Here is a 12,472-nt window from a genome sequence, read left to right on the forward strand (position 1 = left end):
GCCTGCGAAAACTTGTGAGCTGTCCTCCGTGAGAAATTACGTCAACGCTGTTTAAAAAAAAAACATATACCTTTAACGGTCCCATTTAACGAACATTTAACAGTGGCTTTTTACGAACATTCAATAGTCGCAATTTACCAACATTTAACAGTCGCATTTTACTAACATTTAACGGTCGCTTGCTACAAACATATAACAGTCGCATTTACGAACATTAAACAGTCGCTTTTACGAACATTTAACAGTTGCATTTTACGAACATTTAACAGACGCATTTTACGAACATTAAACGGTCGCCTTTACGAACATTAAACGGTCGCTTTTATGAACATTTAACAGTCGTATTTTAAGAACATTAAACATTCGCGTTTTACGACAACTTTAAGGTCGTGCATTTTAAGAACATTCCTCATCTTTTATTTGCCTTATATACACAATACAAAAAATATTTATATACAGCGGTTATAGCTAACAGTCGCATTTTACGAACATTTAACGGGTGCTTTTTACAAACTTTAAGGTCGTACATTTTAAGAGCATTTATTCCATTAGGCCATTATTTGACCTTAATTACATAAGGGTTGTTTACTGGTGCTGTTTTTCATGAGCCGTTTTATCGTAACAACACAAATTTCAAGACCGATAAAGCGCAAAAAAACTGTAAAGCTACAATTATTTCAGGCTAGGTGAAATGAAGATCCAAATGCGTTATAAATCCACAATAACTTTAGCGAATACGTACGAAAGACTCTTCATCCAAAATGTTCGTATGCCTGTGCACGGAATGTCTGTGTTCCTGTGTGGCAGGTGTTTTAAGGAAACCTAAAAAGCTAAAAATTAGGCCTGGGAAACCGTACACAGAGATTTTAACCCAATCAATAACAACTACAAGGTTTTAAACGGATTTGGCCTAATTTAGACTGCATGGCTAACTGCATAATGGATGTGAGCTTGTAAAGTTGTGTGCCGAAACCGCGGGACATCTGAAACGGCTATAGTGGAAGAACGCCATGGTTTTTGAGATTTCTTCGCCGAAATTTTACATTGGTTAAAAACAATTGAATGCCAATCGTCTTCTTGGGGTACTTCGAAAGGGATGCTTGATGAAAGATGAAGTAAACAGAATCTGCCCGCAAAATATATAAAACCATGAGAAAGTTGATTAAGCGAGTGATAGCGATTGTTGTTTCATTACATAGTAGGGACTTGAGAAAACACGGCGGTCACGGAAACAAAATATTTCTTGGAAAGGCCACTGCAAACGATTTATTCATTTTACAACCTTGTGTACCTTCCAAAGGTTTCCTGCAAAATAAGAATACACAATCCCATCAAAGACTGGAAATTAAGCAGCTGAGTGAGCTTCTGTTTTGATTCAAGTTTTTCAGAATTGTTTTGTTTCCGTTAGACAGGGACCGCTGCTTAATCAAAAATGTATGAATTTCATGCAGCTCAGCATTCATTTCAAGTGTAATTGGCAGTAATTTTTCGAAACTTGAATCTTATCAAAAACTCTTACTTAAAACTCAGATTTTTGTTGCTACTTCGTGCCTTTCTGCTTAAACTGAATACCTCAGCCTTTCAACATTTGTGAAGTTTCATCAGACTGTTTGAATTTTCGCGTGTGTTATGACAAGTTTTAGGAGACGTTTTGTTATTGGTCGAATGGATGAATAAGGTTAAATTATACAATAAGTACGTGTCTGAATGCATAGCACGCATCATACTCCAGTTGGCGGTTTTCTCACCCAAAGCCCAGCTCCGTTGATCTTCTTTACGGATCTGTCGCGGGCTGAAAATTAACATTGTCATTCTCTGGTTAAACAAAACCGTGAAAATATTCGGTCGACGGCCTAGAAGTCCAGTTTTTCAGTGCTGGATATTTCTAAGAGTTGGGAAACATTGATAATGCGTGAAATTTTCGCGCTTGCCTTTAGATGTGAGATCCAAAACTTGTGACTAAGCGATCAATGGAAGGGAACAGTTTTCTAATTTTATCTTTGTTGTTATTATGTGCTCCGTTAGGAGCATGGCTTCACTGCTCCATGGAAGGAAACAAAGGTAGGAAGTTATACTCTCTTCTATCCCTTAAACCTCAGCCAACTTTGATTCAGAATTGCACTAAATCATCTTTTGGCATAGGGCAGAAATGAAATTCTTAGATGTTTAAAGAAATATCATAGCGTATTTCTTTAAGGCGAAAGACTACGTACTTTTTGAACATTCATGTCTGTATTGACTTTTATTTCAATGCTAACCTCAATCTGCCAACTTTGAAGTCCAAATTAATTTGGAATTTTTTCGTAGTTTCTATTTTAAAAAAAACTTTACTTGAATCATTTATAAGGTCGCCTGCAATTTTAGTTGCAGCTAAGAGAAGCAGGAGTATTGATAAAACTTTACGCCAGTCAATGATTTTAGGACAGGTTACGAAAATCGATCAATTTTCAGCTGCTCGCAATGGGGTATTATGCAAAATAAAAAATAAAAAAAAGCAATGACAACTTGGTGTTGATGTTTTCATTAAGCTCTTGTTCCAATTTTCTCTGTCAGAGAGACATTGAATATTTCGTTTATTTTAAAGAAAAATTGATGCCAACCGAAAAGCGATATTTACTTCACTTTTTAAAACGAATTTTCAATCACTTTGGGGTCTATTGTACAGATATATTTTGCATTGAGTTAGTGGAAATAGGTAGCTTGTTTTGTTGATTCAAAAACTCCCTCTTTCTGCATAATTTTTTTTATACCCATCGAGAAAGACAAATCGTGTCAATTCTTGGTTAACAGAGAAATCATTCTAGCCACTCAAGCATCAGGATTGTCATGTACCATTCAGATTCTTTTAATTTCGTCTGTGATTTAGGCGCTTTGGTGATATATGCTCGCAATTCCTGTCACTAATTTTAAAAAAATCTATTGTTACAAAAAGTCAATGACATTTGTCATCATTTATCTTGCAAATCCCTTGCAGACCATGGTTGCCGAAGTCTTATGTTTCTGAAATCCTTTGGAGGACATGCTTTGCAACGCCACGTTTTTAAAGAAATCTATTTAACCATGGGAATTGAGCCTTATAGCGACTGCAAAAATAGGTGCCTCATGGAAAATTCTTGTGTGTCCGTGAACATTGGTCCACCTGACAAGAATGGCCTAAGGGTCTGTCAACTGAGTGATTCTGATCACACTCAACATCCTGATGACCTTAAACCCCAAGAAGGATATTTGTATTGGGCGTCAAAGGTGCGGGAAAAATGGATTTTACCTAATGATGTTTATTTATTTATTTTCGATATAAAAAATATTGCTGAAAATAAATTTGTCCTTGTAGAATATGTGCTCCAGCAAGCCTTGTCCTCAAAATATGATCTGCGTTAATGGATTTACCAACAAGAGATACATTTGCTTAATGTGCAAAGTTGGTTTTATGGGAGAAAGATGTGAACAAGGTAAAAAGAGAACTTGCTTTTTCGGTATTTAAGTTAATTCTAATTTTTTTTTTGGTCCTCTCTTCTTGTGTAGGTTCAGTTGGGAATATAAATCAATTAACTCACACAATCAGTTTTATTAGGAGAATTCACTTTCCATAAATTTGTATATTTGTATTTATTTTGTTCTTTTTGTAATTGCTTCTATAACGTGTATAAATAAGTGTGTCTCATTTTTGTAACAGCTCCAGTGCTCCATGAATCATTTTTTTTAAAGAAGCTTTTAATATATAATTTTTTTCATCACCAAAATGGTTAAAACAAACACGTGCAGAAATTCTGTAAAAAGAAAAACAAAACAAAACAAAACAAAAAAACCCTCTCACTACATGGATGCATTCTTCTCCTCTAGAGCTTTCTTTGTAAAGCCCTAGATAGCAGTGGACTGCAGTACGAAAATCTCGTAACCGTGGAATGGGCTAGACTATGTGTCTTTCCACATTACCCAGTTTCTATACCTGGTCCTCTGTGATAACGTGAGCTGTTAGCCATTCCCCTTTGGAATTCAAGAGAGTTATTTCTACTTCAGCGTTTTCTTTCATTCGAAGATAATTATGCTTGAGCATCATTTACTATTTTGTTTGTTTGTTTTTTCAGATATAAACGAGTGCATCAGTGATACCGACGGTTGTCATTATAATGCAAGTTGCAAGAACACAATTGGCTCTTACACATGCAAATGCAAGCCAGGATTTAGTTGTAGTTAGTATGACAGATGTTTTGATTGTTAATCAGTGCAACGTTTATACAGTACTTGTATAGATTCTGATGGGATTCTCACCAACCAACACCGCCGGTTCATAACCAACAATTCGTGTACGAGTTGATCAAACTATATTTTGAAATAGCTTGCATCATGATATCCTTTTGGAACAAGCCAGATTTTCATGAATATGTTTAAGCAAATTTCCAAATGTACAAATTCTGTCATGTTTTCGATTACGACTACTACTACTACGTTCTTAAAGAGTTTCAGAGTAAAAAATTGATTATAATAATAAAAAAAAGGAACAGGCACACAAACAAAAAACAATGATAGATTACATCAAGATTTTACCTTTCTCAATAGAATTAAACAACGTGTGATATGAAAAAAGGGTTGAAGTAAACTTTGTTTTTATCTTTCAGCATTCCAAGCCCTCTTTACAAATCTCAATGCCACTGGTAGGTATGGTCCAACGACGCTGGGTAGTCACTACACTGGTCAAGATCATGACGGACAGGTTACACTGTCCGGCGGTATTCAACAGTGGAATGTGCCGTACACTGGTGACTACAGAATAGAAGCGATCGGAGCAGCAGGAGGATACGATCAACTTGACGAAAGTGTTCAATACCGAGGAAGAGGGGCGATTATGGTTGGAACATTTCGCCTAAACAAGGGTGAAGTCATACAAATAATTGTTGGTCAAGAAGGAGGAATAACCAAACGGAGGTGGTCTTCTGGAGGTGGTGGAGGAACATTTGTTGTGAGAGGAGCCAATACACCTTTGATCATAGCTAAAGGCGGGGGAGGCTTACAAATTGTTAATTCAAGACATGGAGGATGTGACGCCAGCACACAAACAACAGGGAATACTGGATACAAATCATGGCCAGGGGGAAGCAATGGACATGGTGCACAGACTGCTGATAACAGCGCTCATTCAGGTAAAATTATATTGTGATGTTTCCTTACTCTTCATGGCCTTAGCAGCAACTTAATCAACTTGTACGTTTCTGGTTTCTATGCAAGATTAGTGCTCATAAGGTGGCAATATCGTTAGTAAGCTAGTTTGTGATTGAGCATGAAAAGATAGGTCACAGTTTTCACCCAGTGTCCTTCTAAGCATCAAATACCTTTACATTCCTTAAAGTATCACTTCCTCTGATCTTTCAACATTTTAAAAACCCACAAGAAATTATGAAATTTCGCCTCAATCACAGAATTTAACATTGTTATACATTAATTTATCAAATAGCCTAAGTTGGTATCTTGGGAGTCTTCGGACCAAATGTCATGGCAATCCTAGTAAAGTTTACATACCTTATTAATTCGTTCAAAGAAGGCACATTCACAAAAAAAAGGATTTAGTTTTTTTTGCTTTCCCGAAAATTTACGCGTTTGGGTGACTACATGTCAAGTTATATCAACACCGCAAAAACCCAGAATTCCGACTGCCAATAGAAACACTGAGGCGTCCTGTAGAGAATCTCAGCAAGAACATATTCGGCAGGTTACCACCATTAGTTACCTATGACAGACCTTTAGTTCAACTCAGCTGAATGGCAATTTCGATTTCAAATCTTTTTTTTTTTATAATTTTCAACTTAAAAGCGGCTTGGGCACGTCGCGGCAAAACTTAATGGTCGCTGACCGAGTGCGAGCGGCGAAGATTGCTTAAACCGCAAGCCTTTATGTGTTTCGCCACTCCGCTTTTAATTTCTTCTTATGCAGACAGAAAGACTTCTTTTTACTTTCATCTATGGATTCTTCTCCTTTTCATCTATATCTATTCCCATTCTAGTTTTAAACGCAGACATATTGCAAAGATCTCAACGGAGATGTTTACGTGATCGAAATTCAAGGATCAAGCAGTTTTGCCCTGAGAAAGCCTTCGGGAGTCATTTATGTTTACATGTTATAATTGGCTATTCACAATTTGGCCGGCTAGCGAATTCAGTTCAAAAATATGCTTTTTTTAATAACTCACGTGTGTTTTAATATTTTACGTAAATTTTTCTCCGAAACTTTATGTCAAATAACAATGTTTAGTTTTACATGGAAAAAAAATTCCGAGAAAATTCCGAAAAAAATGGCCCTTGGAGGTCTACCGTATCCTTAGATCAATTTCCATGTATCATTATATTTTTTTCCTCAGGTGGAGGTGGTGGCGGCTTTTGTTCAAGTGGAAGAAGTGGAGCGTATTTCAATGGAACCGTGGGGGAGGGTGGAGAGGGTGGTAAGGGATTTCTTCAGGGAGGGGTGGGTGGGAGAACCCGTTACAACGATACCACTGGTGGGTTTGGGGGAGGAGGTGGGGCTTGGGGATGGGCAGGGGGAGGAGGAGGAGGAGGAGGGTACTCTGGGGGAGGTAGTGGTAAAGACCTAGGTAATTCCTGTGGCGGTGGAGGTGGGTCGTTTAATGCTGGAAACAACCAACATAATGATTGTTGTTACAACTCTGCAGGTCATGGTCAGGTGACGATAACGTTACAGTAGAGTAAACTAACCATTAGCTACCAAACTTCAAAAAAAAGATCAACAGACTGAGAGGGTGAATCAGGGCGTTGGACGTTATATTTCTTTAACGTGGACATTAGGTCGAGGTTTATCTTCAAAGGGAAGTGTTGAGAACAGACTTCTGCCTAAGAGACTATTTCATAATAACATCAGAACAACTAGCATATCTCAAAGCTTCATCTCGATCTCCTCATTTTCCTTCGATCGTGCATTTTAGTAACAGTATGTCATTATGTTGGTTGACCTTCTCTAATTTGGCTTGTTAACTCAGTTCGTAAAGCATTGCACCGGTATGGCAGAAGTCATGGGTTCAAATCCCGCGCAGGCCTTAATTTTTCGGGCCTTATTTTCAGTACTGCTTAGGTCGTGTTCATTTCAATGAAAACTGCTTTAATTTTCTTAAAAGGATGTTTCTTTGACAACCATTTTGGGGATTTTAAAATGTCGAAGCCATAATTGAACTAGATAGACTTAAGGTGTGTAAACTTTATCGACATTTAGAAAGCAAAGCTAGATATTCCTGAATATGAACAAACAACTGGTGCCAGAGGAATATATTATAGAGAGGCCATAATGTCGTTCTATCACTCAGTTTTACCCATATCCAATATGTTATACTATAGAGAAGAAATTATGTCGTTCTGTTACTCAATTTTTACTCATATCCATTGTGTTATATCATAGAGAGGCAACGATGTTGTTCTGGTACTCAATTTTACCTATATTCATTATGTTACATAATAGAGAGGCAACATTGTCGTTCTGTTACTCAATATTACCTATGTTCATAATGTTATATAATAGAGAGGCATCAGCGTCGTTCTGTTACTCAATTTTCACATATCCATTATATTATATTATAGAGAGGCAAGAATGTCGTTCTGTCGCTCAATTTTACCCATATCCACTATGTTGTATTATAGAGAGGCAACAGTGTTTTTCTGTCACTCAATTGTACCCATATCCACTATATTGTATTATAGAAAGGTAACAGTGTCGTTCTGTTACTCAATTTTACCCATATCCACTATGTTATATTATAGAGAAGCAACAATGTCGTTCTGTCACTCAATTTTACCCATATCCACTATGTTATATTATAGAGAAGCAACAATGTCGTTCTGTCACTCAATTTTGCACATATCCACTATGTTGTATTATAGAGAGGCAACATTGTTGTTCTGTCACTCAGTTTTACCCATATCCACTATGTTATATTATAGAGAGGCAACAGCGTTGTTCTGTTACTCAATTTGACCCATATCCAATATGTTATACTATAGAGAAGCAACAATGTCGTTCTGTCACTCAATTTTACCCATATCCACTTTGTTGTATTATAGAAAGGCAATAGTCTCGCTCTGTCACTCAATTTTACCCATATCCACTAGGTTATATTATAGTATTGCAATAGTGTCTTTCTGTTACTCAATTTTACCCATATCCCACTAGTATATATTATAGAGATGCAACAGTGTCGTTCTGTTACTCAATTTTACCCATATCCAATATGTTGTATTATAGAAAGGCAACAGTGTCGTTCTGTTACTCAATTTTACCCATATCCAATATGTTATATTATAGAAAGGCAACAGTGTCGTTCTGTTACTCAATTTTTCCCATATCTACTGTTATATTATAGAGACAACAGTGTTGTTCTGCACTCAACTTTACCCATATCCATTATGTTTTATTATAGAGAGGGAATAAAGTCGTTCTGTCACTTAGTTTTACCCATCTCCGTTATGTTTTATTATAGAGAGGGAACAGAGTCATTCTGTCACTCAATTTTACCCATATCCATTATGCTGTATTCATTGCTTTGTTAACGATTATCTACGGGCCAGTCATTAAATGTCACTTAGGGGGAGGGGGGTAGAATTGGGGGGATTAGGTGGTTTTCAGGGGGGAACGGTAGGGGATGTCAGTCGTCACCAACACAGTATAAGGGAAGGGCTACAGAAAATTGACTGGCAATTAACTTTCAATGAATGGTGATGGGGCATTCGAAAATTACTGAGCCCTGAAGGAGGATTGGGTAAATTTGATCGGGATGGAATAAAATCTTTTAACGCTTCCAAGGGGATAAATAATGACAGTCTTTTTTGCACATTTGTTAGTTAAACTTAGCACAACTAAGTCAACCATGGAATTTGAAGTTAGTTTACTTGCAAAATAAAAATAAAAAAAAGATTCTTGGAGATCACGTTGACAAAGAAAGTGCTTTTAAGTGGCCGTAAGACACTGTGCTACGTAACCTAGTGACCTGAATTCCTCACACTTGAGAATGTTTTTGTAAGCGGCTCTCGCGAAAAGCGATTTATGTAATAATTTCGAAGCAACAATGAACTGATACCTTTGATGTTGATTACTTTGGGACTTACCCTATTAGCGTATCTTGGAAAAAAAATGAGGTACATTTTAGAACGTTCTCCTTCGAAGCTTTTAAACACAACAAGAAAAAAACTTCTGCGGAAAAAATCTATCAGAACTTGAATTATGGTAAATAAAAAGAATACGAGAACAAAAGGAATAACGTTTATTAAAAAAATAACTGAGATTGTAGGAAATAATACATGTGGGAAAGTGGAGTCAAAAGATAGAGATAACCGATGGAAGAAAACAGGAAAAAAAATCATAAGTTATTTTAACTATGCAGCAAAACAATATACTATCAGTGTCCTTGAGACGAGAAGTAAACATACCCCTCCTTTAACTAAGCAGCGCAATTTTAATCGGCGGATTCTTGTCAAATATTTATCTAACATCAGAAAAGCTCCTTTTTGGCCGAGTTTTAAAGACATGGGACTTTGGCTCTATATTTTTTTCGTCTTCCTGGTTTTTGTTCTTGAAAAAGTATTATCCTAAAAGGATGGTAAGATTCTTTTATTGCTTTGAGAAATTAGATTTACCTTGTTTCTGTCTCTATTAGTAAATCATCCTCAACGGTTTACTAAAGAAACTTCGAAATGCGTCATTTCAGAGACTGAAAATTAAAAGCTAAATTGATGAAGAGACTTCAAACCACTTGCAAAATTTAAATGCTTTGTCTTTTTTTTAGTTTTTTTAGTTTTTTTCTTTTTTTGTCGCCTATGAAGAAACATTCTCCTTTTATTCACTTTTTTGACCTTTAACGTCCATAAGAAAGTTGATTAAGCGAGCGATAGCGATTGCTGTTTCATTAAATAGTAGGGACTTGAGAAAACACGGCGGTCACGGAAACAAAAGATTTCTTGGAAAGACCACTGCAAACGATGTATTCATTTTACAACCTTGTATACCTTCCAAAGTGGAGGCGCAGTAGCCCCATAGTTAGTGCGCTCGACTCCGGATCGGGTGGTCCGGGTTCGAGCCCTGGCCCTCGAGCCTCTTAGGCAAGACACTTTGTACACCTGGTGTACAAATGGGTATCAGCAAATGTGCTGGAGGTAACCCTGCGATGGACTAGCATCCCATCCACTCTTATACGCTTCATGCCAAGAAAACCGGAGTTAAGCACCGTCCCCATGGGCCACTCGGGCCCGTATCAAGGCTTTACAAAGACATTTGTGGAGATGAGAGTCCCACACTCGTCACTGCGGTAACTCAGTTTGCCAGATTTTCCTTATAAAAGAAAAATTAAGTTCAACAGAGTTCTCAATGTCCTGTTTCATAATATAAAATCCATTGATGATATTTTAATAGCTCAGAAATAATCAAGAAATAAAACAATCTTTCATAATCAATAGAAATAGCTTTACATTGGTTATTTAACCGAACTTCCATTGCAAAAGATTTTTTACATTGTGGATAAGGAAATAACTTCAAGTATGAAATAAACATGATGTTAAATAAGCATGGCGGAACAGTAAATTGTCCTAGTCAACAAGTAAGTAAAATGTTTCGCGATTATTATTGTAAGATTATTGATCTTCGAGTTGATATTCTATTCCATCTTTCAATTTTTAGGAAAGATTTTAAACTTTAAGAGCGTTTTCTAGGGCTCTTTGTAACATCCTCATTGAAACTGTGTGTTCCTAACAAACAAACTTATTATATAAAAATACAAAACATGTTTGGTACAGTTCAATACCAAACAGTTAACAACCTGTCAAATAGGTAAGGACAAAATAAATATTAATAAGTGCCGGCGAAGTGTAATGGAAGTCGGACGAGTCAGGGGTAAACTTGGCTCGGATTTTCATCCCATACGGGGAGAATAGTAATACCCAAGGACCTGGAGTGAGTTTTAACAGGGTTGCTCACTTTGCTATCGTGCTGAATTTTTTTCGTACTAAAAAAAGTCATTGTAGTCTCTTCTTAAGTTTGTTATCAACATTATCTCCAGTGGACATTTTTTATATGAGGCCTTACGATATCTCCACGGGACACTTTTTGAGAAGGCTTTACTTCGCTAAAATAATTAAGGATCAACATGATCATTACTACCTTTTAGTTCTTACTTTCGTCTCCATAAAGAATTTTATAGCAAAAACTCGCGAATAATCTGATGTAAAACTCTAAGGTAAAATTAAACTCCAACTTAAAAAGCAGTCTCACAATCTGAAAAGTAAAAGTGAAATCCAAAAACATACTGCGAAAAGAAAAAAAAGAACACACAAAAAGCAAAACAAAACTGTAAAAAAAAAGGTCAAAAAGCAAAAACAAGACATTCAACTAAAAAAAATAGGATGACTGGTTTTATGTCTGATTAAAAAAAAATTAAGAAATCATCAGAGAAAGTGAATATTATAATGACTTTATGATTGTTAATTAAGCTAAGAAATGAATCAACGTATGTTTATTAAAATGCGATATCACTTTTTCTATCAAGTTTTCTTTTTAGTCTCCCAAGCAGTCAACTCATGGATGACAAGAAAAAAATGATAAGAATTTTATTGAAAAATTTGGGTTGATGATCTTGAGACTCACGTAGTTTTACATTCCTGGAATGCGAGGGACTCCGGAGGGACTACGACGGCAACATAGTTAGTTCCCCTTCCAACCGATATGGGCTGAACACTTAGAGGATGCAATCAGCAATGTTGATAGCGTAATGTTTTTGATAGAAATAGTAGAGATGGTAAGTTTTGAGCTCGGTGAAGGATTGAGAAAGATTTTTTTGTCTTGTCACGAGCGTGGAATTAGCGTGGGAGCTCAAAACTTACCATCTCTACTATTTTTTATCAAAAACATTACGCTATCGACGTTGCTGATCCTAACAGTGTGTGGGAAGCGTGTTATAAGAACTTCGTAATAGACCTCGCTCACCGAAGAGTCTTTGTGGCTCAGTGGTTGAGCATCGGAGCGCAAATCCAAAGGTCTGAGGTTCGATTCCTCATAGGGACTAAGAATATTTCTTTATCCCACGCTCGTGACAAGACGAAAAAACATCTCTCTTACCTTAATGCATTTGGAAATCTGTGAGTTATTGAGATTTTCCCACAAATTAAGTATTTCATCCTTTTCCTTTTTAATTTTTTTTCAGGGGGTTGAGTGGGGGGGGGGGGGGTGAAGCCTTGCTATTGAAATAATTTTAATCATAAAATCTGGAGATTACATAATTACTACTGACTACAGTAAGTCTGCATATGCGAGTGAACCTTTTTTAGGATATTTATCTCCATGTGCGGCGCTTAGTAAACTTTGCCTGCTAATTTTTGAGTGGCCAAGGGCATTTGTCAACACAACTCTTTAATTTGTATTCTTAGGTATTATTTCCTTATTCTGAAATTCCCCATTTGTAATGAAAAACACGCCGAATAATTTTGGCACAAAACCT

At 36.6% G+C, this 12,472-nt stretch overlaps 1 protein-coding gene and 1 long non-coding RNA gene across 3 annotated transcripts in view; one reads left to right on the forward strand and one right to left on the reverse strand.

Moving 5' to 3' along the window:
- The first annotated feature begins 1,720 nt into the window (after positions 1-1,720).
- On the forward strand, positions 1,721-9,522 carry LOC149052172 (uncharacterized). Its single transcript, XM_089188226.1, has 6 exons — positions 1,721-2,061; positions 2,975-3,243; positions 3,332-3,449; positions 4,086-4,190; positions 4,617-5,138; positions 6,350-9,522. The coding sequence occupies exons 1-6, from the start codon at positions 1,971-1,973 to the stop codon at positions 6,688-6,690; spliced, it is 1,446 nt and encodes a 481-aa protein (XP_089044352.1). The 5' UTR covers positions 1,721-1,970; the 3' UTR covers positions 6,691-9,522.
- Positions 9,523-10,085: 563 nt separating this feature from the next.
- The window catches only part of LOC149052173 (uncharacterized), a 29,697-nt gene continuing 27,310 nt past the window's right edge, over positions 10,086-12,472 (reverse strand). For both annotated transcript variants that reach the window (XR_016181007.1, XR_016181035.1), the window contains exon 3: positions 10,086-10,314. This is a non-coding gene — a long non-coding RNA (uncharacterized LOC149052173). The remainder of the gene's footprint in view (positions 10,315-12,472) is intronic.

This window comes from Pocillopora damicornis, chromosome 1 (genome assembly GCF_964200805.1).
Source record: "Pocillopora damicornis chromosome 1, jaPocDami1.2, whole genome shotgun sequence".
Lineage (NCBI taxonomy): Eukaryota > Metazoa > Cnidaria > Anthozoa > Scleractinia > Pocilloporidae > Pocillopora > Pocillopora damicornis.

Excerpts from the sequence above, each read along its gene's own strand:
- LOC149052172 (XM_089188226.1), top strand. The coding sequence starts at position 1,971 with ATGGAAGGGAACAGTTTTCTAATTTTATCTTTGTTGTTATTATGTGCT. Across the intron at positions 2,062-2,974 it reads CTCCATGGAAGGAAACAAAG|ACCATGGTTGCCGAAGTCTT; the intron begins GTAGGAAGTTAT and ends AATCCCTTGCAG. Across the intron at positions 4,191-4,616 it reads CAAGCCAGGATTTAGTTGTA|CATTCCAAGCCCTCTTTACA; the intron begins GTTAGTATGACA and ends TTTATCTTTCAG.